Genomic DNA, 25,881 nt, shown 5'->3' with positions numbered 1-25,881 from the left:
GGAAAATGGAAGAGTCCAAACAGAAATCTAGGTTGTTGGACTCTTCCCCATGCCTACCTTCCCTCTCTGGCTACTCTAACTCTTCTCCCTTCCCATGCCTGATGACTTCAAAGGGTCTCCAGTGATCAGCACCCTGGTGTGTGGCTGGCTTTATTTTCAGCACTGCCTCTGAAGCATCATTCCCAGGGGACCTCCTGGAGGGAGTTTCTTTGATTCTCCCACAAAAAGGCTACACCTACCCCCATGGCAAAGTGGCAGCATACACGTTTTTCTTTCAAATAGAAGCTGTGGAGACTGTCAGCTACTAGATCCCCTTTGCAAACTCTTTGCCTCCTTTTTACTAGAACACTTGACGGAGTGGGAAAAAACTAACAACAGAAGAGATCCTAGAGAAGCTGGATTTATACAAGGAGTGGGGACACACGTTAACCTTTTGATCCTAAACCTACTTAAGTTGGATGCTATTAAGACCATTACAAAGATCTTGGCTTTATTTATAGATTTCAAGCTTGCATTTGACAGTGTTAATCGACATAAACTCTGGCAAAAATCAAAACAGTGGAACTGCCCGCTGGGCATTCTGGAAACAATTAAGGCCTTGTACTCTAACACGACTGTCAGAGTAAGATTGGCAAAAAATGGAACATTGTCTAAACCAATCCAGTCATTGGCAGCCTCTTTATTTAACCTTTATACCTCAGACCTTGCCTTATCACAGAATTTACCAGCCGCTAATCCACCTGTCCTAAATGGAGTGCTGGTACCATGCTTGATGTACGCAGATGATCTTGTCCTTTTGGACAGAACACAAGTGGAGCTACAGAAACGTCTTTCTGCGCTAGAAACTTATGTAGAAGTAAATGACCTTAAGAAGAACATATCAAAGTCGTACTCAATGTCATTGACCTATCAACGAAAATAAAACAGAGGAATCTTGCAGTTTTTTTAAATGCAAAGAAATTTGATGCTGTCAAAGGCATCAAATATTTGGGCATTTGGCTGAATCAAAGCATATGCAAAAAGGAATGGGTGGAACAACTACGAATGAAACGGAAGCCTTGGCTCAGCAAGCCTTAACGTTGCATAGAAAGTATGGCAAATTTTTGTTAAAGGCCGTTATTAGTTTTTACAGACAAAAAGTTGTAGCAATCCTCACTTATGGATGCAAATCTATGTTAAATTTACATTGAAAGACATGGGATTTATTGGAGGCGATATTTTGGCGAAAGATCTTAACTTTGCCAAAATACTTCCCCATACAGCGAATACGATTTGAACTGCCCTTGCAATCAATAAGCTCAATTGTGATATACCTGCAAGACAAGCTAAAACCTTACCTCCCATCCTGCACCCTAAGATGAAGCTCTGCCCTCCTTTTAGTGATCCCAACCACCAACTCTGTCAGGATCGGAGGATCCTCTTTATCAGCATTGGGGCCGACTCTGATGAACTCGCTTCCACCTCACATCCGACACACCCAAGACTATATGACGTTCCGCATATTACTAAAAACATGGCTCTTTCCATAACACCAACAACAACCCCAAAGATATGTCTGAACTCCCAACAACCCAATGACCAAATACAGAATGAGACTCTCCACCATGTGTTCAATGACCTCTGATCTTACCCACAGGTTAGGATGGATCGATGGAATGGATGAAGGGAATGGATTGAGGGAATAGATGGATGGAATGATGGAGGGAATGGATTGATGAAATGGATGTATGGAATGGATGGTGTGGATGCATGTATGGAGTGACGGATGGAGCGAACGGATGGAGTGAATGGAGAGGATGAATGGAGAGGATGGAACAGATAGAGGTGGGGTGCGTAGGGTACATAGATCGGTTGGAGGGGTTGCAGCAGATGGAGCAGATGGAATTGGTGTAATGGATGGAATGGATGAGACAGATGGAATGGATGTGACGGATAAGATGGATGAGATAGATAAGATGAATGGAATGGATGGAATGGATGAGATGGATGGAATGGATGAGACAGATGGAATGGATGAGACGGATGGAATGGATGGAATTGGTGTAATGGATGGAATGGATAGAGTGGATGAAATAGATGAAATGGACAGAGTAGACGGAATAGATGGAATGAATGGGGCAGATGGAATGGACAGAGTGGACGGAATGAATGGGGCAGATGGAATAGATGGAATTGATGAAATGTATGGAGTTGACAGAGTGGATAAAGTGGATGGGGTGGATGGGGGGGATAGAATGGATGAACTGTGAACATTGGCCTGCGCCAGATCCTGACGGTATTGTGAATGTTGCATGAGTCGCTTCTGGATGGAAGTTCAAATGTTGGCATGTCCCACACTTGGAGCTGTGAACGTTAGTCGAATCGCATCTGGATAGAAATACGAATGTAAATGTAAATATGCCCCACACATGCATCACTGTGTACCCTGCCTTCCTGTTCCCCATGCTGTTTCTATATATCCGTATCCCCCTCCTGTCACTGTAAGCCCAACCCCTGTCTGTATGTGTCCGTGTGTCGCTCTGTTCCCTGCCATCCTGTCCACGTGTCGGGTCTTGGGCGCTTTAACGATAACCATCATATCACATCTACGCTTACTCTCTACTATACACCATCATTCAACTAGAACACAGCTATACCCCTGATTAATTTGGCCTAGCTGTTCACATACGAATACCTCCCCATGAACACCTCGTCACCCTAATAGAACGCAGCTAGCCGAGCACATTCCGGCCTAGTCGCCCGCATATGCGTCCTTCAGGCCTAACGCAGCCAGAGCCCACTCTGGGTGTCCACCCACCAGACTGCACACATCCAACTGATATCTTCAGCACCACACCTAACGCTAAGATGCAGCTACCATCCGGCAATTACATCTGCTGCACACATATCTGGTGCACCCATGCACCCTACAACACTATCTCTCTCTCTCTACTGACCAGAACTACGGTTCCTGAGGGCGTTGAACCTACCAGCACTTTGTGGTCATACCAATGATATATAGAGCGCTATATAAATGCCAAGTTCTGCTGTGGTTTTCACTTTGACCTGCACGGACGCTTTGAGAACTATGCACATAGAATGGGGTTAATCGCTCAAATGTGAGCAGTCCCTGGAATCGACTGCATTTTATAGATTTTATATATTTCAAATCATATAACCATGTCTTTATATAGCACTTCATGCCAGATACCTCACACTTCTAAGCGCTACAATAGTAGCAGTTATTATTACTCCGCTTAACGGCACCCAGTCCATGGACCTTGGAAGTCTAAGTGCTGCATTGGCTCTGCAGGGATTCAGCGTGTGACGTTGCATTGGCCCCATATGCTCCGCACTAGAACCGAGTGCTGCATGTACCGGGTGCTGGTGCTGGATATTCGGTGCTGTTGCATGAGGCTGTTCAGCGCTCACTGTGTGCTCAACAAATCACTGCACTCGCCCATTGCTTGTGCTCTGGCCTAGGGTTCATCACATCCCTGGCTTAATGTGCACCAGTGCATGGCCACATGGAAAATATATACACATTTTACACTCATAGGTTCATCACATTCCTGCTTGATGTGGATCAGTGCATGACCATATAGAAACATATACACATATGTATACACATATGTCCTTCACATACCTGCTTGATGTGGATCAGTGCATGGCCACATGGAAAACATATACACATTTTACACTCATAGGTTCATCACATCCCTGCTTGATGTGGATCAGTGCATGACCATATAGAAACATATACAAATATGTATACCCATATGTACATCACATCCCTGGCCTGAAGTGAATCAGGGCACGGCTGCGTGGAAAACATATACACATATGTGCATCACATCCATGCTCAGCTGTTCTCACCTGTCCTTGAAGATGAGCTTCTCCCCTCTGAGCTCAGTTACTGCATCGATGGATAGCTCAGGGTCACACTTCTCTGGTGTTCTGGGGTGCTTGGGGTTTGGATCCCGATAGCCTGGACCTAAAACATAAATCAGATGGAGCCGCTGAGAATGTGTCTGTGCTTTTATTGTCAAGCGAGGGCATCTTTACAATGGCATGCCGGGAAACCGCTGTTCTGGGAATCTATATTTGCTTGTGACCGCAGCCTTGACGGGGTTCTTCCTGGTTGATTCTGCACCGAGCACAGCGCTCCTCAGAGAGATTGGCCATAACGCACCTGCTGCTTGAGTCTCTTTGTTGCCTGCACTACTTACAAAGTAAGGCTGGCACAACTGTTTTTCTGGGCATGCATTCCCGCTCTGGGTGGTTGGTCATTGTACATTTCCTGAAAAGTTACTATAGTGAGCATATGGCTAGTGTTGTGACATGACACGCTAGCGTCGCAGGCGTGCGGGCTGACGTACCGCACCACGTGACAGAGTTTTGTCTCCATTCTTTTGCCTGTGTGTCCTTTAGGGGCATTGCTCCTTGCGTTGTAGGTGCAGCGGTCACCACACTAACAAACTGGGCCCCACTGTGCAGTAGACAAAACGCGGCCACACAGAAAAACATGAATCTCCAGAGTGACTGAGATGGCAAGATGACTGTGTCAACCGTTTTTTCGAAGCTCGAGGAAAGCATTGATTCCAGAGGAAAGGGTTAAAAAAGGGCAAGCTGCAAATGGCTGGATGACAGCGCGCTTCATTGCTTTGTGAACCGCTCTGTGGTTCCAGAGGTTGCTAGGCCTGCCAGCTGTGTTAATGCAGGAGTGATTAGAAATCTGTAACCACATTTCTACTTTACATACTATGCACATACAAAGACATCTACATGGAACTGCATAGAACATGTGCAGGCAGCGATAGTTATGGGGGCCAACTTTGCAATTTTCACTTGTGGGACAGAACCAAGGTTTGATTTTCGCTACAGGGACAGGAACTGCCACACCAAGCGAAGTAGCGCGGATTTAGGCCCTGCTTCATGGAATATTTGCCCGGTTCAAAGTGAATTTGCACTGCTGAAAAGTGACATTGCACTGCCGACACGAACCCGGATTCATGTAACCGTGCAAAGTGTATTTTCGCAGTGCAAAGTCCGGGCGAAGTAAGCGCATAGTCATGTTTGCAGTTCAAAATGACTTTGCCTGGACTTTGCACTGCAAAAATTCCATGAATCAGGGCAGTGCAAAGTCACCTTTCAGCAGTGCACATATTCCATGAATCAGGTGTTAATTAGGCCCTTTTAGCACTGTGCAAAGAGCACTTTTGTAGTGCAAAGTGACTTTGCTCCACAAGAATACACTTTGACCAATCTGTGAATTAGACCCGGTGGAACGTGTTTGTTGGCAGCGCAAAGTCACTTTGCTCCGCGCTAAACGTTCCATTAATTATAAAATGGATGTTGGGATCATGGCAAGTTGATCTTTGTGTCACAATCATGGTATGGGGAGTTTTTGGGTGGATAATATGACCTTAAACTGCATAACCTAATTCGTAGCAGATTCTTTCACTAATCCGGGGACCGGTGGAACGTGTTCTGGTGTGATGGGGCTTCTACTCACTCTTCTTCCTGTGTATGTTCAAATAACACTTAAGCCGGACATACAGACTCTTGGCATATGTGCAATTTAGCTGAAATGATGATTGCGGTAATTAGATATACATTACGTGTATGAATGTAATGCAGAACCTCAATGGCCAAGTGGTATTTTGCTTCTGCTTGGCTGCTTGGATGGCCACATGTATGTAAATGCCATGTTTGTCGAATGCATTTGGAGTAGAGATGGGATAACCTTTATGTATTTGAGGCAAAATCATGGTTCGAATCATTAAAATAATATTTGTTATCAGTTTAAATCAGTTGAACCTGTAAAGAAGTGACTCGAAACAAGCCTTCGAATTGTGGGTTTGGCTTGCTTGGGGTTTGCATCAGTGTGAATCAGCGCGTGCCTGTTGGTTTAAATGAGGATGAACGGATTGGAATGTGAATAAAGGGCTAAATTCAGTTTAAAGACAAGAAACAATTAAATAAAATCAAAATAAATCTGGAAAAATTAACTAGAAACAGAAGCAGCAGCCAAAATTTGGAAGCAAGTGGAATCAAAAGGACCGTTTTGTGTTCGAGACCTTAAAAATATTTGCAATCATTTTCAATTTCAGCAGGAAATGCATTGAATCATTTGAGCTCATTCAAAACCTCCTTCATCCGATTCCAGCTGGTCCACCCATCCCTACTTTCAAGACCTGATTGGATTTTGATTATCAGAGTCAAGCGATCCCCTAAGGTCGAGCCTACTAGATTTTTGCCACTGATTCGGTTTATAATGACTAAGCATCTGCATTTATAGACATGATGTGGCCACCTGGGCATGGTTGCTCAGGATTGCATACTTTAGTGGGGCGACCCATCCCAGCTGAGCACCTACCATAGAGAGACTGGATCCCCTGGACGTCGTCATCCGGAAGCAAGAACTTGCTTGGCTCTAAGTATGAGTACACCGGGTACATGAGGGATCCGGGGTCCCGGGAATGATCCAGTCCCAGGGCATGGCCAAACTCATGGGCAGCAACAATGAACAGATTGTAGCCTGGGAAAAAGAAAGAGAGCATCAGAGGTTCAGGAGCTGAGAGTTGGCCTCTAAGCTACAAAATGCTCTAAATCTATAAAATGGCAGACATATTTGCGCATTCATTGTGTCGGAGTCTAGTATCACAAACTAAAATGCCAGCAGAACAATTTACCGTTGGATCCACTTGTGAAGGTTTCATCATCGTCAAAATGTGTGTCTCCTCCAATTCTTTTACCAGGGGGGAATGCGTGGGCTAGGAGACCTTCAGGGCCATCAAATGGATAGAAATCCCCATGTTCTGTAAATGCACAAAAAAGTAAGGTTACATCAAATAAGGAGGGATCTCGATGCACCCCAGAGTGGAAAACCACATGCTCATAAATTGACCTGTGCTGTATTCTGAATCAATCTAGTTTCGGTGCTTCTGAACAGTAGGGCTCAATTCTTTACTGCGATACCATAGTCATGGCTTTAACTGTGCTGCAGAAAGATAACATAACTACACTAGCACTGTCCCACAGGAAGTGTCCTTGCGAGACTGCCTGGAATGGCAGAGTGCAGAACTGGATGGTTCAGCGGTAACCATTTGGGATTGCTGATCACGTTTTTACAGCTGTGTTTTACAGTGTTATTTTGAAAAGAAAACAGCAAGGCCCAAGGCCCTAGCAAGCCGCTGTTGACTCTCAATCTCACTCCCAATTGGAGCCAAGCACTACTACTGCCGCCCACAGTGCCGTCGTATACCCTGCTGCAAACAACGCGGGCTGGATGGCTGTAAGGAGGGTTAGGGGGTCCATTCAATGGTAGTTTTCACTGCCTTTATCACCCGGCCGTTGAGTTCCATGGGGGTCACACCCAAAAACAACTCACTTCACTCTCATTGGAAGATAATAATTAATAATAATTTGGCATTTATAAAGTGTTATGAACCCTCAGGTATCTGAGCGTTTTTATTACCCACGGTGTGTGGTGTTCATTTATCGACCTCGGAAGGATGAAAGGCTGAGTTTGGTCCTAGCGGGATTCGAACCTGCGTTAGCAGGCTCTGCACGGATGTCAAAGCAAGCGCTCTACTCGTTGTGCCACTTGACCAGCTAGCTCAACAGATCAATAGCTCTAGATTGTCCAGTGGGATCTAATAACCACGCTCCAAACCGGATTCTGAGAACACCTCCATCCTTGGAAAATTCAATAGGTTCAGGCAGTGGGGCATGCCGCTGCCCTCAACCTGCACTGCATGCCCGCCTCCTTCTCCTCTTTTGTCAATGCGCTAGAAGTGCTCAAACGTGGTAGTGACTATACCAGATATGCCACGCTGATCACAGGGCGCATGCCATACTCTCTCGGCATCTGGGGCACAAGCAGCCTGTGGTGGTGCAGACTGTAAACACTTACCCATATTACCACTGCCAGCACTTGCGCTGCCACACCCGTCTCCTACCTCACAGAAGCCCAGTGGTGCACCTACATCTCGGATATGCATGCCCACAAGGGGATAGGAGGATTCCATTGCAGGGTTTTCCATCGAGGGAGAAATCATTAAAGTTTGTTCAACGAAGGTTACCGCAAATGTATGTGGGAGGGTGGGTTAGCATAATAAACACGTAGAGGGTGTGGGGAGCGTGGGAGGTCACCCCGGTGTACATTTGCGGTAAAATGGCCACAAAGAATATCTCGAGGAAATCACAGAACCGCCCACAACACGGCGCTGTCTGCCTCCTGCCCAAGCCTGCCTGCATCTGTGACGGGCAGCAGCAGTGGGCTGAGTTGGTTTGCGCGCCTGGCAGTGGCCGGCCCCAGGCCACGGTCGCCATTTCTTCATTGCACAAAATATTATTGAGAAATGGATAAGGCGGGCCAATGCCACTCACATGGCGGCATGAAAGCATTCGCACAATGTGCCCTGCATATCAGCCCTGGCTAACACCTGCAGAAATGATACACAGTGTACATGCGTATCAACCCGCCCCACCTCCAGAGGCGTCAAGCATGGAGAGGTTGTGGGTCAGTGGTCCTCAGGTTGGCCTCTGGAGCCATTAGCCTAAGAACCTCCCCAACCACTCAGCATTAGTAGTCACTTTGGTGAATGGCTTTGCCTCCTTAGACTTGAGTTACTCAGGAGTAAACTGGGTGAGCTTAAAAGCTGCTTTCAATCCAAACAGATTTGATACAAAATGGGATATATGTCCATACTTTGTGCTGTTCTTTAATACTTTAATTTTGCACACAGGTACATTTTAAAGCCAGTGCCAAGGAAACGTAACCAAATGTAAATATCTGTCCGTTTTGTATATATCAAAGCTTACTGTAACACTGGCCTGGTGCCGAGCTCCACGTGTTCTCAGTTAAGCAGATAGTGGAATTTAATCACGAGAAGATATGCCCAGGATCACACAGTTTGCTCAATTAGCTAAGTCTGGTTTAAATCCCAGGACTGCACAGGCTTGTATACATTTTTGCAGTTGATGCAACAAAAACATAGTACAAGTTCTCCCAATTTGCTTGCAGCAAAAGAATTTCTGATCACAAGCATGCACCAATGACTGCCCACTTTACCAGTTCTTCAGCATGACGTTCATGCAAAGTGAAAAATACAAAGCATGCCAACGTGCACCTCACATTCGAGGCCAGAACCCTCTAAACACAATGGCCTTGATTCATGGAACTTTTAGCACAGTAAAAAGTGACTTTGCACTGCCAACAAACACCCTGATTCACAGAGCTGTGCAAAGTGTATGTTTGCAGTGCAAAGTGGCTTTGCATCACTTTTGCACCAGTGCAAGGTCACTGCACACTTCAAAAATACACTTTGCACCGCTCTGTGAATCTGGGTTTTTGTTGGCAGTGCGAAGTCACTTTTCACTGTGCTAAAAGTTCCATGAATCGGGCCCTAAGAGATATCCCTGGTTTCAAGGATACAACTTTCCCAATGCAACCCACCTCCTCCTTGTGCAATAGTGTGATTCCATTATTGGGGCACCTTATTCTGTTGCTATGAAATATACAGGACAGTCTTAGTCATCCATGTTTTTTAAAGCCATGTTGTTAAAGCAGTTTAAAAATAAATCTGCCCATTTTATATTCCATTGGGTTTATACAGAGGCCACTCACATTTATAGTCGATCTTCCATGCCTGCACGATTAGTCTCTTGCCCAGTACAATGTTATGAGAGACTTTTATGATCAGATTCATAGATCTGCCTGGGGCCGGCAGGAATCAGGATTCATAGACCTGCATGTGGCTGGCAGGAATCGGGATTCATAGACCTGCATGTTGCCGGCAGGAATCGGGATTCATAGACCTGCGCGTGGCTGTCAGGAATCGGGATTCATAGACCTGTATGTGGCCAGCAGGAATCGGGATTCATAGACCTATGTGTGGCCGGCAGGAATCAGGATTCATAGACCTGCGTGGGGCCAGCAGGAATCGGATTTATAGACCTGCGTGTGGCCAGCAGGAATCAGGAATCATAGACCTGCGTGTGGCCGGCAGGAATCGGGATTCATAGACCTGCTTGTGGCCGGCAGGAATCAGGATTCATAGACCTGCGTGGGGCCTGCAGGAATTGGGATTCATAAACCTGCGTGTGGCCAGCAGGAATCGGGATTCATAGACCTGCATGTGGCCGGCAGGAATCGGGATTCATAGGCCTGCGTGTGGCCAGCAGGAATCGGGATTCATAGACCTGCGTGTGGCCAGCAGGAATCAGGAATCATAGACCTGCGTGTGACCGGCAGGAATCGGGATTCATAGACCTGCGTGTGGCTGGCAGGAATTGGGATTCATAAACCTGCGTGTTACCGGCAGGAATCGGGATTCATAGACCTGCGTGTTACCGGCAGGAATCGGGATTCATAGACCTGCGTGTGGCTGGCAGGAATTGGGATTCATAAACCTGCGTGTTACCGGCAGGAATCGGGATTCATAGACCTGCATGTGGCCGGCAGGAATCGGGATTCATAGACCTGCGTGTGGCCAGCAGGAATCGGGATTCATAGACCTGCGTGTGGCCAGCAGGAATCAGGAATCATAGACCTGCGTGTGACCGGCAGGAATCGGGATTCATAGACCTGCGTGTTACCGGCAGGAATCGGGATTCATAGACCTGCGTGTGGCTGGCAGGAATTGGGATTCATAAACCTGCGTGTTACCGGCAGGAATCCGGATTCATAGACCTGCATGATACCGGCAGGAATCTGGATTCATAGACCTGCGTGTGGCCGGCAGGAATTGGGATTCAGAACATATCTCAAGAAAGAGAGATTTCCCTGCATACAAAAACGTTCACAATAAACCAGGAAAGGGCAATGGGCCAAAGAGAAAAATGTTGAACTGCATGTCATCCAAATACTGTTTAGGTGAAAAAACCACTCAAGTGGCCAGTCAATGGAACATCAAACGCTTAGGGGGTCATTTTGTACAAAATGGAAAATGCAGGCAGGGGACTACCAAGGCTTACACCTACATGTTGCTGCTCCCCTTCAGCACTCTCAGAGCAGAGAGTAAAGTAAAGAGCAAAGTCGAAATGGACTTAACTCTTTCCCTTTACTCTCCTCTTTGGGCGAAATAAAACTCCACCTGCAAATATGCTTTGTGGGAGGTGTTTTATAATGGAGTCCAATGGAATCGGCTGGCCGGTTAGCAGGTTCTCATATGAGGCGTGTTCTATTGGAAACCATTCGCTTTATGCCTGCATGCAGGAAAATGTCATGAAGCACAAAACCAAGTAGTCTCCTGAGATGGAGGAGGAAAGCAAAGCAGAGATGCGGTTTCCGATGTGCTGCCCCACTGTACCTCAGGACGGCAAGAGAAGGAGCTGGAGCAGAAAATGAAAGCACAAAAGCAACTTTAAAATGGCCACCTTGTTGTTTGACTGAGGAGCTAAGGTCTCGCAACATGTCAGCTTGAGTCATTCACACAAAGGCAAAGCAAGGACTAAGTGGCCCTCACAGAGAAATCATCAGGAAATGACAGCGAGTGCCGCCATATCTTTCAATAGCACTTGCGCCCTGGGGGAGATGTTTCTTTTTTCCACCAATAGAATGTAACCTTCTCTCATTGGATAACCACCACCCATTCCTAGTCGTACCTCGGGTTCCAAAGGAGATCATGATGTCAGCAGTGCCGCTGCGCAGTCTGGTAAAGTTCAGCGGCGTAACCTCGCTCCACACTCTGAAGGCCTTCTTGATGGCTCGATCCACCTCGGCGTGCGTCATGTCTGGAGTGTAATTCTCAATCCTGTGGAAGGCAGAGGGATGAGATGAGTGCTCAAGAACACTGCTGATTGCAGCCCCCCAGATCACAAGGCTCGTCACATTAATTACATTCGCAATATATTGGATCTTGCATGTTTTGTCAGGGTCTTCCATTCAATAAATTCAAAAGGACAAAATCCTAACAAAAAGCTGCTCATAGTCTGGGGATCACACAAGTCTAAAGAGGGCATTGAAGGCTGGTTGTGGATGATTGACACAGAACCTTTAGGACAAATACAGAGGAAGTCACCAAAGGGTTAATGTCCGACAAGGCCGAGGGCCAAGCTGAAGCCTTCGGCTCGAGTGAGGAATGACATGTAATCACCATAAACCCAGGACCATTTGGAATCAGATGTCTCAAGATGCCCACGTGCAACCTCTCTGTGCATCGCAAGGATACAGGGCAGCTGTTCACAAGGGGTGGCACTGATGCCCATGAGCAACCTTTGTGTGCATCGCAAGGATGCAGGGAAGCTGTTACACAAGGTGCTGCATCGTTGCCCACATGCATCGCAAGGATGCAGAGCAGCTGTTACACAGGGTGCTGCACTGATGCACACGTGCAACCACTGTGTGCATCGCAAGGGTACAGGGCAGCTGTTACACAAGGTGATGCACCGTTGCCCACATGCATCACAAGGATGCAGGGCAGCTGTTACACAAGGTGCTGCACCGATGCCCACGTGCAACCTCTGTGTGCATAGCAAGGATGCAGGGCAGCTGTTCCACAGGGTGCTGCACCGATGCCCACGTGCCACCTCTGTATGCATCGCAAGGATGCAAGGCAGCTGTTACACAAGGTGCTGCACCGATGCCCACGTGCAACCTCTGTATGCATCGCAAGGATGCAGGGCAGCTGTTACACAAGGTGCTGCACCAATGCCCACGTGCAACCTCTCTGTGCATCGCAAGGATGCAGGGCAGCTGTTACACAGGGTGCTGCACCGATGCCCACGTGCAACCAGTGTGTGCATCGCAAGGATGCAGGGCAGCTGTTCCACAAGGTGCTTCACCGATGCCCACGTGCAACCTCTGTATGCATCGCAAGGATGCAGGGCAGCTGTTACACAAGGTGCTGCACCGATGCCCACGTGCAATTTCTGTGTGTATCGCAAGGATGCAGGGCAGCTGTTCCACAGGGTGCTGCACCGATGCCCACGTGCTACCACTGTGTGCATCGCAAGGATGCAGGGCAGCTGTTCCACAGGGTGCTGCACCACCAGGCCGCTAAAATGCTCAGGAAAGGAAGAGAGGGTGGATTTTCAAGTCAATGGCCTGATTCTCAATCGTGTTTCCGGCACAAATGAAGAGCATGCACTTAAAACCCCTCTTTATTTGCACGAGACACGCGTGGCCCCTTTACCCGAATGGCCTCTGAGTGTGTGCATCTTGGAAACACACATTCAAGAGGCCTTTCTCTCCTCCTGTGTGAAATAATTAAATCCTGAGTGGAAGGGGGCCATTTCCATGCCTTTCAAAGCGCCTCCTAAAATGGGAAATGGCGTGCACTTTGAAATGCAAAAAAAAGAAACCATTCTTCAGCACCTTTTTGGAACAGGTACAGGGGGTGTGCATAACATGAGGGTCATCTCTGACACTTTCAGCATTTTTCTTTAAATGGGAAATCTGTGATATGCTCTGATGCTGTTCCTCTGGCATTTCTATCATTCAAACAGGGCTAGGAATGATGCTTCTGTTTTCCGCATTTCACAATGACAGGCCCTTTAAGGTCCTTCACTGGGAAATACGCTCCCTCCCAGCGCCCATTTGGGTTCTGGGAGCCAATCATACGTCAGTGTCAGGAGTGTGCTCAGAACACTGATGTGCCAGGGGGCTGGCAGCCCCCAATGAATGCACGTGTCCTCTTGGTGAACACGGTGATCTAAGCATTCCTTAGAAACAGGCCAGTAAAAGAAGCACATTGCCTGATTCTTTCAGCAGAAGGTCCAATACGGCAGCACCACTTAAATATAAGACAATTTGCGCAGGAAGAGTTGCACCGGGACCCGGCAAAAACCAGGACCATAGCCACCCACCCTTGAAAACCCAGGACGGGGTTTATAAAATTAAAAAAACTCCCAGCAGGAGGGCGATTTCCCAGGACTGTCCCTGGAAAACTGGGACATCTGGTCACCCTATGCTACACTGATGCCCACTGTGTTACAGATCACATAGACGCTTCATCGGTGACCAAGAAGCCAATCTAGGCTGCCAGCAGATTCTGCATCTTCGACTAGAGTCCTCCTGTAAAGCAGGGTGAGTCCGAAGCCTTACGCCAACAGCCCATGATCGGTGGAGATGGAGGTGCTTGCGGTGCAGCGCTGCTTTGCACCGCAGCAGTGATAGCCACAGCCTGCCCGGCTGAGAGGGAAACGAGGGCAGACACGGTCGGAAAGGGGGTAGACTTGGTAGTCAGAGGCAGAGGCGTTGCTAGGGGGGGCTAAGGGGGCTATAGCCCCTGGTCTTTTGGTTGTAGCCCCTGATAGAATCTCAGGAGCTACAGCCAAAAGACTAGCTAGCCCCCAGTCCCGACACTTCCGACATCAGCGTAGCCCCGGGTCTTTACCAGACCTAGCAACTCCCCTGGTCAGAGGGGGCCGGAACTGTGGAGGGAGTTTGTGATTGATTGAGGTATTTGTAGACGCGCACACAACAAACCAAATCGAATCCTGGTGCAGTCGAATATAACATCGGAACCAAAGTATAATCGCCGATCACATGATAGGAGTAGTGCATAGAGGTATGTTTTTAATCCTGCTCAGAATGTTAGGAGCGAGTTTGATTTTCTTAAGTTCAGAGGGAAGCTGTTCCACTATCTGGGCCCAAAGACCACAATCTCTTCTAGAAACACAATTTGTCCTAGGGATCATGAGGAGATGTTTGTCTTCCCACCATAGGGCCAGAGTCTGTTTGTCACTACCACACCCATCATGTCCCTTATCAACATCTGGCAAACACAGATTTGTAAGAATGCTTCGGGGATGGCGAAGTGGAATGGAGGCGAATTGAAGAGTGAAGCTCTTTGCGTCTTGCCGTACGGCAGCGGAACCTGTTGGCCATGCTTTCTGTTCCAGATGTCACAGAGTATCCGCGGATTGGTTCTTCTTATAGGGTTGTGGAGTGTGTGAGCTCGAGGAGCCTGAATTAAGAAACGTTTCCTAATAATGACTGCCTGGGGTGAAGTGCGTTCATTGGCTGAGGCCCGGTTCCTTGGTTGACGTCATTTCCGTATTTGGTGACTACTGGTGAAGCTGTCCTCTCTAGTGGACGCACCTGCAGGGTTTTGGATATTGGGGTCGCTTGTTCCTCCTGCTGGGCCTGTGTTGCTGTGTTCATATAGTGCCAAGGTGACCTCATAGGTGGCAAACTGCTGTATCCCACAGGACTCTTTGAGGAGCATCATTGAAGGACGCAGATGCAAAACATGAAAATGTGCAAATATTCAGCAAATCAGATATTCAAATAAAAACATTGAAATTTTGCCAAGAGGGAAATTGCCCTTATGGTAACACGTGGCACATTTGTGAAAACCTTGCAGTTCATTTTGCGTTTTCTGAAAATACTTTTCTGTAAACAGTATGAAAGGGAATTTGTAGCCAGGTTGCATGCTGCACATTTAGACAAATCATATCAGGCACACACTAGCTATACCCAGATACACTAATGTTGCACTTCTGACGTGGTCGAAGTGGGCAGGAGCGGTTGGGAGTGGTGCTTCTCTACTTTTTTTAAATACAGTTTTACTTTTCCTATACTTTTAATTGAAAAAGAAACCATTCTGGAATGGTTTCATTTTAAAATAAAAGTGTAGGAAGAAGTTGAAACTGCACTGCACTTCCCATAAACAGCAGGTGCATGTTTTGTGGGGTCTGCAGTGTGCGTGGGAGGCAGGGAGGGGTGGCGTTGGGGGTTGTGGGGAGCAGGGGCAGGCCAGTAGGGTACATAGTCCCACTACTTCTTTTCGTACACTCCGAACACTGCACGTATGTGATCTGTACAGGATGAGCGTGCACACTTGTGCAATGTGCATTCTGCAGTTATGCACTTTGAATGCGTCTTGTTGTTTGGAATTAACATGTGTAGGCTCTCATTTGCCGAGACGCAATATTGCATGCGAACTTTGGGGAACGTGGAACGTCCTGTCTGCCTCGCAGTGATCACACGGCTGCCGCAAAAATGCGCGGGGCCAGCACGAGCACCCTTTGATGTTCAAACATTCTGTTCTTGGCTTTTGTAACCACTTCCCAATTACGGAGAAAAGTGCACGGAATGTGGGTATCTGAGGGCTCTGGAAGGGGGGCTCTGGGGACGCCGGGGCGCTGTGGGTCAGACGCATGTGCTTCTACTGTGGAATTTAAACATGCATCATCTGTGGCCCTCCGTTTTGCTCACTCTCAATTCAGTCGGTATTATTAGTGGTGGTAGTAATGGTATTCTTAGTATTACCATTATTGCTATTATGAGTACCATTATTGATATTGTTATCATCATAATGTGTTTTATTTAATATTATCAATGTTATAAAGTAAGCCGTAGTAAAAAAAATAGCACCAGAACTAACAGTAAGACTAACAGAACTAGTAGCATTAGTAGTGTCAGTCAATAATAGTGAAGGAGTAGTGGTAATGCTAGCAGAAACAGTCACGGGTAATGGTGGCACGAGTGGAAGTAACATGAGTAGTAATCGGGGATAGTAGCAGTACTGAATGTAACAGCAACAGCAGTCAAAGTAGTAGTACGCCCAGTGGTAGCAGTGGTGGTAGTAGTGGTATTGGTGGTAGTAGTGGTGGTAGTAGTGGTGGTAGTAGTGATGCTGGTAGTAGTGGTGGTAGTGGTAGTGCTGGTAGCAGTGGTGGTAGTGGTGGAGGTAGTAGTGGTGGGAATAGTGATGGTGGTAGTAGTGGTGGTGGTAGTAGTGGTGGTAGTGGTGGTGCTGGTAGCAGGGGTGGTGTAGCAGTGGAGGTGGTAGTAGTGGGTGTAGTGTTGGTGGTAGTAGTGGTGGTGGTAGTAGGTGGTAGTAGTGGGGGTGGTAGTGGTGGTAGCAGTGGTGGTAGTAGTAGTGGTGGTGGTAGTAGCAGTAGTAGTAGTGGTAGTAGTGGTGGTAGTGCTGGTAGCAGTGTTGGTGGTAGCAGTGGTGGTTGTAGTAGTGGTGGTGGTAGTAGTGGTGGTAGTAGTGGTAGTAGTAGTGGTGGTAGTGGTGGTAGTAGTGGTAGTAGTGGTGGTGTAGTGGTGGTAGCAGTGGTGCTGGTAGTAGTGGTGCTGGTAGTAGTGGTGGTGGTACTAGTAGTGGTAGTAGTAGTGATGGTAGTAGTGGTGGTGGTGCTGGTAGTAGTGTTGGTGGTAGCATTGGTGATGGTAGTAGTGTTGGTGGTAGCAGTGGTGGTGGTAGTAGTGGTGGTGGTAGTAGTGGTGGTGGTAGTAGTGGTGCTGGTAGTAGTAGTAGTGATGGTAGTAGTGGTGGTAGTGGTGGTGGTGCTGGTAGTATTGTTGGTGGTAGCAGTGGTGGTGATAGTAGTGGTGCTGGTAGTAGTGGTGCTGGTAATAGTGGTGCTGGTAATATGGTGGCACTGTGATTGGTGGCATCCACAGCAGCACCAGCAGTCGCAGTCATTTTAGTAGTTGGAGAAGCAGCAGTATTGGTAGCAACAGAAGTGGCAATACTAATAGCAGTAGCAGAATGTTTAATAGCAGGGGTGGTGATGTTAGTAGCATTAGGAACACCAGCAGTACCCGTGGTTATAATAGTAGCAGCAGCGGTAGGATGAAATGCTTCAGCAGTGGTAGTAATAGTGGTAGCAGCAGTAGTAGTAGGAGAAGCAGTAGAGGAGCATAGCTGTAGTAAAAGTAGTATTTGTAACAGAATGAGTGGTGGTAAAAGTAGTATTTGATTAGTAGTATTAGACTGAACATCGCCAAATATACAGTATTTTTAAGCAAATTATATTTTATGAAATAACAGATATGGAGCTGAGGCACTTTTGTCTTTGGGATGGGAAAGCTGGAATCTGTGCGAGGCCTACTTTTGGCGAAGGATCATAGATCTTCCGAATTCACTGCCCTTAGTTCTGATAAGATCGGAACTTAGACTTCAATCTATGGTTTCAATCACGGTGTGGAAATCTCTTTCATTATTTCGGAAGTGTATTTTGGACAAACCTGCACAGCCATTTAATGTTTTAGCAAGACCTGGTATGCCCAATGAAGATATAATTTTTCAAGAATGGAAGAAGAGATGTGAGGATACCTTAGAACATCTAGGTATCTCACTGGAAATTCTAAAGTGCAATCCTGACAAGGCCAAAAGAATCCTGCGGGAAAAAGACTGGGACAAACCCAGGTCACTAAATTGGCAGGAAACTGGGCTCACAACATCGTCTGGGAACGCAAAGCATTAAATATTCTCCCACCATATCTTCAGAAGTTTCCATCTAAACATTATAGAGATCTGCTATTACGATGTAGATTAAATATCTGGCATTCCCGAGAGGTTAAGCTGAGAAGAAGGCTCATTGGAAAAGCATCAGCAATCTGCAGGTTCTGCAAAATGAAGGACCAACTTGAATCAGTGCGACACGTGATGCTAACATGCCCGGTTCTGATACCAAAGCGATTAGCGTTTTTGGGCAACTATATAAACAACATCACGATGGAAACAGAAGAAGAATACTGGGAACGCCTTCTAACAGCGGATAAGGTGGGTCGTACTATTGACGCACTAAAGTTTGTCGAATCCCTAAATCTGGACCAGGAAGAAACGGAAATGGAGGAGAGATAGGAGCCCTAAAGACTACTGGGTGCATCTGTTACGGTAAAAGGCTTCCATTGGAAGGATAACTAAACCGATTGGAACTCAAAAATACTTTAGTAGAGGAACTTTGGACTCTTGTTTCTTGGACTCTTATTTGAGGTTATTTGAGGTTTGTTAAAGGTTTACCTATGATTAACCAATAAAACAATAAAAATAAAAAATAAAAAGAAATAACAGAATTGCTGACAGGTCCTTTTTACAAACGCGTTGTGAATCCTGCCAGAAGCGGGGAGCAGCGACTCCGGGATGCGCTTCACATGTTTCCACGCCAGGCGGTGAGTGCTAATGTGTGTGTTGAATGGAAGTGGTCTCCAGCTTTTGAACTGTGCTGGGCAATGTTGCATGGGCATCTCACAAGCGAGGCAGGGTAACTGCTGTTACCATCAGCAGCTGGGAGAGGGGCAGCCCCAACCTTCTCTGTGCCTGCTCCTCTCCTTCCGCCAGCTACGGAGACACGCAGTCTCGGCAGCACAAAGCCACGGAAGGGTAAGGTGCGAACTGCCACCTCACCCTTCCTCCAAACAGCAAGGTGTTAAGCACCATAAGGAAAACAACCTTCAGGCAGGGCCCAGGTTCAAAAGATCTGCCCCCACCAAGTGGCCAGACAGTCGGCTATCCGGCCGGGGGCTGCGACAACAGCAGCCCCCACCACATACACAACAAAGACCCAGCGCCTCCCTGGGTCCTATAAATGGGAGCAGCATGGTCAGAGTAAACACAATCTGTTTGTGGACCCTGAACGGGGACCCAAGCAAACAGGAGGTTCACTGTTTACTCAGTGTCTTCCAAATCTTCTTGCTTCTTTAGCAAATCTTGAAGTTCGCTGTACATCGCAGCGTCTTTTTCCTTTCCTGAACATTGTACTGTTCAAAGCAATTGCATTGCAGCCTTAACGAAGGAAGAAGAGGCATCCGAAACAGCCAGCGCGGACGGCGTCAATTTCAACGTCTCGGCATAAAGGAAAAGCGAGCGGCGAGCGTGTCCAAAACAAAACAAACAAAGACGCGTGCTGCGGGAATCATCCTAATCCAGTGCGAACGAAGGAGAAAGAGGCACCCGAACAGGCCAGCGCGGACGGCGTCCGATTCAACAACTTACAGGTGAGCCACCGCGCTGGGACTACGAGGGAGGAAAAATAGACACTGGTGTCCGGGAAGAGATACAATTTGTTACAGTGGACCGGAGCCCAGGCGTTATAAGGCAGGCGGTGCAAGATAACACAAGCCTGCTTTAAACTCAGGCAGTCACAGCCAGCCTGGTAGCACGGCGAGCAGGGAGCTCGTTTCTTGTCATCCAAGCAGAGCTTGCGAACGCAATTTCAAACTCGGTGGGCCCAAATACTGCAGATTAAAAATATTTTCTGTAATTTTGCATAGACGCCCTCACAGCAAAACCAATTATTTAAATACCAGTAAAACAAGTCTTGGGGGCTGCCCATTTATTAAAATAAACACAGCACAAGGTGGACACTAGGAGACCATTTTTTCTTTGAACCCTACATAGACTTAACAAAAGGAGATATATCTCTTTTAGCAAAAAGCTAGCGGAAAACACAGGCCGCAACAAGAGGGCACCAGCCAGCAGTTACCCAGCATGGGCAACAAATAGAACATACTCAAAGAGCTCGCCGATAGCAACAGCTTTAACTCCTTGATAAAACTTTTTTCCTTTTCCTATAACAAGCATAAAAGATCATGGGGCCCAAACGAAAAGCACGGGCACCCGCAACACCGGTGCAAAAGCCCAAATCACCACATTTGTTAGCAGCCATTGAAGCGGCAGAGCACTACGGATGGGCATGGGTTAGAGAAAACATGTACGGCCTACCCAGGGAAGGAATTACCAGCCCACTCAGCCAAGATGAGGGTTTTTGCACCATCAAAAAGGAGAAAAGTATCTGAAGGTGCCAAAAAAGGTAACAAAAAATTGTCAAAACTATGCGAGAATGTAGCTGAATTACAGCAACTAATGGTAAAGTAAGGGGGAAACAGACACCGCCCAAAGGGAACCTGGGCCTCAAACCCTACCATTGCAGTAGAACCTACAATAACGGTTGTCAACCCACCCGTAACACTACCGACAGCAATCCCGCCACAACAAGTACGGCAGTTGCCAGTAGCACCCACAGCTATAAATACAACAGCCTCCACAACTCCAGCAACAGACTCAGCAGGTGCTCTAAAAGCATGGGCAACCCCCAGCGCAGACAACACGGGCATGACAGGGACACCCAACAGCAATACAACTGACATTGTAACAATCTGTAATGCACAGTTAGACCAAAAAATGAAATCTTTCCAAACAGAGATATTAAATAGATACAAAAGATGCCTGGCATGGAACATTGATACCACAATCAAAGAAGCCATATGGGCCAAGGAATTTATAGAAATCTTTTCCTTAATAGAAGCCCAACGCAAAGGGAAAGACGCTTTCAGAGACCCCAAAAAGATAGAAGAAAAAGCTATTGCCAGAAACACCCAGGTCGAACAAAACTGGAACAACTGGTTACAAGCCTTTGCCATCTTAGCAACAATATATGAAGAAAAATTCCCCATGGATGGTAGGAGGTTCTGGGCATACGTTGATAAAATAAGGGAAGTAAAAGTAACACAGAGGGGGAAGACATGGCTAGCATATGACATCAGATTTAGGAGGAGCATGTCAGAAAGGCCGGCCATTGAGTGGGATGAAGTCCAGAACGATTTATACACCCTCAACGCCGAACCTCCCCAGGAAGAAGATGCCATGCATTCTTCTTCCAAAAATAGCAAAAATGTGCAAGGAAACAAATCCAATGACAATGATAAATCCAAAAAAGGGGAGCAGCCCTTTCGGAAGAACCAGCCTCGGGTGGCTAAAAATAATGCCCAAAGACAGAACAAACAGCAGGCTACCAAATCCAACATCCCATGCAGAAATTTTGGGAAAAACCAGTGTACATGTGGCAAAGAATGCTGGTACAAACACGCCTGCACAAACTGCAAACGGCGACCATGCAGCAAGCAACTGCACCAGACTACCAGCCAAGAAAGAATGATACCCCAATTTTAGAACCAGGACGAACACCCATCAACCCGGGCAACTTTATAGACGCCCTCAACAACTACCCAGACAAGGAAACCAGCAGGATACTATGTCAGGTTTCCACCAAAGGTTTTTCCATCCCATTTAAGGGCTCTGGGTCACACACCATCCCGATGAACCTGCAATCAGCCAGGGATAACCCCCAGGTAGTAGAAACCAAAATCAAGAAAGAAATGCAACAAGGCAGGATAGCAGGTCCCTGGGACGGCATGCCTTTAAAGAACTATTTAATATCTCCACTAGGCCTGGTCCCCAAAAATAGAACCCGGGAAAATTAGGCCAATACATCACCTCTCCTACCCCTAAGGCCAGTCTTTAAACGACGGCATCCCACACACAGAATCCGCCGTACCTTACACACATTTCCAAGAGGCGGTAAGGCTCATACAAGAATGCGGCAGAAATGCCCTGATGGCCAAGCTGGACATCAAATCTGCTTTCAGACTTTTGCCAGTCCACCCAGATTCACAGCAGTGGCTAGGTTTCACTTTTAACAACAAATTCTATGTAGATAGATGCCTCCCCATGGGGTGCACAGTATCCTGTGCCCTACTTGAGCAATTCAGTTCCTTTTTCCAATGGGCTTTCCTAAAAAGCAGAGACCAGGGACAAAAACAGTGCATTACCTAGACGATTTCATGGTCATGGGGTCACCAAACTCCCAGGAATTGTGGCAGGGCTTTAGCAAAACTTGAGCACATGGCCGCACATTGGGGAATTCCTCTAGCGAAGGAAAAAAACACCAAACCAGACACAAACATAATTTGCCTGGGCATCAAAATAGACAAAGCAAAGGGGCCCTGCAGAATCCCCAAAATAAAAATAGCAGAACTTCCGTTTAAAATATAAAACCCGATAACGAAAGAAAAGGGGACAGTAAAGGAAATACAATCCTTAGCAGGCAGCCTCAATTTTGCATCCAGAATAATACCTCAAGGGAGGATATTTTGCAGAAGCCTAGAGTTCAAAATCAAATCATTCACTAAACTACACTTGCATATCCGGCTAGGCAGAGAGGTGAAACAAGACCTGGAAACATGGGGAAAATTCCTCAGAGATTTCAACGGGTCTTTACTTTGGCGAACGCCTTTAAAAACCTGGTCAAACAGGGTCCTATACACCGACGCAGCCGGGAGCAAGGGGTTTGGAGCCATACTAGACTGCAAATGGGTGGCAGGACACTGGCCCAATTCATGGCAAGCAGCAAGGTGGACAAAAAACATCACCATACTAGAAATATTTCCCATCTGGCTAACATTACACATCTGGGGCAGGCGACTAGCGAACACGGAACTTTTGATCTGGTACAATAACATGGCAGTAGCGGGCTCCATAAACAGAAGGTCTACGAAATGCCCTTTAGTACTGAAAGTATTATGAGCCATTACAACAGTCACACTACAAGAAAACAATGTAGTCAAAGCGAAGCACATTTCAGGGGCAGATAATAACATTGCTGATGCCTTATCTGGCTTCCAGTGGACAAGATTCCGAGAGCTAGCGCCACACGCCAAAGAGCAGATGACGCAAATACCAGCAGAATGCTGGACAATAATGGGAAGACAAAAATAACAGCATCAACGCCAGCGCCAGAGAGCACAGGCCGGATGCCCAATGAAAACCAGGCACCTCTAAAACGGGTGCCAACAACACATTGGCATCAACGCCAGCACCAGAGAGTGCAGGCTCGGATGACCAATACAAAACAGGCACCTCTAAAACGGGTGCCAACAACACATTGGCATTAACGCCAGCACCAGAGAGTGCAGGCCAGGATGACCAATACAAAACAGGCACTGCTAAAACGGGTGCCAACAACACATTGGCATCAATGCCAGTGCCAGAGAGCCCAGGCCGGGATGCCCAAAAAGAATCAGGCACATCATCAACATGTGCCAACAACCTCAAAGGCTTCCTAACGGAGAAGGCAGAGAGGGCGGTGGCAAGCACTATGGCAACACAGTACAGTAAGTGTTTGCAAACAGTATTTAAGGCCACAGGTTTAAACCACGTAGAATTAATAACGATTAAAGATATAGAAGTATTTTTAAAATGGGCTCGGGAACAAGGGTTCAAAAGGGATTGAGCTAAAAGACACTTGGTGGCAACTTCATATTTTACAAAAATACGGGGCGATTCAGACCCCACCCAGAATGTCCTCATCTCTTATGCAACAAAGGGATGGGGCAGAATAGAGGGTCCCCAAGTGGACACCAGCCGACCCCTTGAGTTCAGCAAGCTGGTGCAGATAGCAGGCCATTTGGAAGCCATATGTTTGCACCCATACGAGATAATGTTATTTAAAACAGCCTTTTGCCTAGCCTACTTTGGGGCTTTCCGGGTAGGAGAACTCATCGCTTCCAGCACCAAGGCCACAAACGGCCTGGGTGTCATGGAAGTCAGGGTGAGACAGGAGAGTGTTAACATAGAAATGCAACAGTCGGAAACGGGTGCAAAAAGAACCATCAACATTTGTTGCATTGATGAAGCAACAAACTGTCCGGTCTGCATCACCAACCTCTATTACGCACAACGACCAAAAGTGGGGGGGGGGAGTTTTTTTTTTATTCCACAAGGTTGCATCAGCTCTAAGCCGCTACCAATTTAAAGGAGTGCTGATAAAAGCAAACAACAAAGCAGGGTGGGACCCCAAACAGTTCGGCACCCATTCCTTCAGGAGCGGTGCCACCACTGCAGCATGGCAGGGAGGCCTAGCACCGCAACAACTAAAAAACATAGGGGGATGGAAGTCAGACTTTTATAAAAGATATATCAGATCACAACTGATATAGTCATCCTCCCTCAAATGTTCTTTTCTTTTCCCCTCTCTTCCACCACCACAGAAACAACAGGCGAATCGAGGACCACACTCCAATCAGCATGGATAGTTGGCCACTCATTCGTTTTCCGGACAGGCAGATGGGCAGAAGAGACTAAAGAAAGGCCACCTTTCAGAAACACCATTACTTCATGGTGGGGATACAGAGGCCTACGGTGGGCCGACGTCCACGAAACACTAGCAGAATTGGTGGCATACAGGGACCCCCCTGAATTCCCGATCATTCATCTAGGGGCCAACGACCTAGTCAACACGGCTAGATGTATCCTATGCGAAGAAATCTGCTCCTCCCTAGGAGGCATTTCGCACAACTGGAGGGGTACTGAAATATACTTCTCAGCCATCTTACCAAGAAAGAAATGGCTAGGGGCCAACTGCTACAAATCTATAGACATATCCAGAAGAAAATTGAACAGGGGGATACAGAGATTCTGTATGACAAGAGGACTGGGTTTCATAAAACACCCAGCCATTACACTGGGCAACCCAAACCTCTTCCTCCACGACGGCACCCATTTGTCTAACCAGGGCTTGGAGCATTTCTTTCGTAAAATCAACGCAACACTTGCGCACAGGGGCTGTCTCTAGGGCATAGTCTTGGGGGAACACGGTCAGCCGTCAACCTGCCCGTGTGTGGCGGCACGGGTGAGAGGGGGTAACCTCAGGACCCGGTGCCCAAAAGTATGATACCATCATGATATGTGATATTGTGTATTTGCCATAACTCATATCTGTTCAATAAAATCCTACGGCCTTTTATTGCCAACACTTGACACAAGTTGTGAGCCTATCATTACGGGAGAGGGTTTGGGGTTCGGCCAATACTAAAGCATGCATATGGGTTCAGCAGTTATGGGAAATGCTGCATGGGCATCCCACAAGCGAGGCAGGGTAACTGCTGTTACCATCGGCAGCTGGGAGAGGGGCAGCCCCAACCTTCTCTGTGTCTGCTCCTCTCCTCCTCCCAGCTACGGAGACACGCAGTCTCGGAAGCACAAAGCCACGGAAGGGTAAGGTGCGAACTGTCACCTCACCCTTCCTCCAAACAGCAAGGTGCTAAGCACCATAAGGAAAACAACCGTCAGGCAGGGCCCAGGTTCAAAAGATCTGCCCCCACCAGGGGGCCAGACAGTCGGCTCTCCGGCCGGGGGCTGTGACAACAGCAGCCCCCACCACATACACAACAAAGTCCCAGGGCCTCCCTGGGTCCTATAAGTGAGAGCAGCATGCTCAGAGTAAACACAATTTGTTTATGGACCCTGAACGGGGACCCAAGCAAACAGGAGGTTCACTGTTTACTCAGTGTCTTCCAAATCTTCTTGCCTCTTTACCACAGAACCCGCCCACCCTACAAAAAGGGGAGAAGAACAAAAAGAAGTACAAGGCACT

At 47.2% G+C, this 25,881-nt stretch overlaps 1 protein-coding gene across 1 annotated transcript in view; it reads right to left on the bottom strand.

Annotated features, from left to right (window-relative positions):
• Positions 1-25,881, bottom strand: part of LOC138527747 (collagenase 3-like) — a 59,644-nt gene that overhangs the window by 20,924 nt on the left and 12,839 nt on the right. Inside the window, exons 3-6 of the mRNA XM_069639033.1 lie at positions 11,593-11,741; positions 6,675-6,800; positions 6,359-6,520; positions 3,856-3,973 (exon numbers count right to left, since the gene is read on the bottom strand). Coding sequence (XP_069495134.1) covers positions 3,856-3,973; positions 6,359-6,520; positions 6,675-6,800; positions 11,593-11,741 — 555 coding nt within the window. The remainder of the gene's footprint in view (positions 1-3,855; positions 3,974-6,358; positions 6,521-6,674; positions 6,801-11,592; positions 11,742-25,881) is intronic.

The sequence above is a fragment of the Ambystoma mexicanum genome, chromosome 7q, assembly GCF_040938575.1.
Source record: "Ambystoma mexicanum isolate Mex_15411 chromosome 7q, UKY_AmexF1_1, whole genome shotgun sequence".
In the NCBI taxonomy this organism is placed as follows: domain Eukaryota; kingdom Metazoa; phylum Chordata; class Amphibia; order Caudata; family Ambystomatidae; genus Ambystoma; species Ambystoma mexicanum.
Note: the sequence above shows the minus strand (reverse complement) of the source record. Positions and strands in the feature narration are given on the sequence as shown.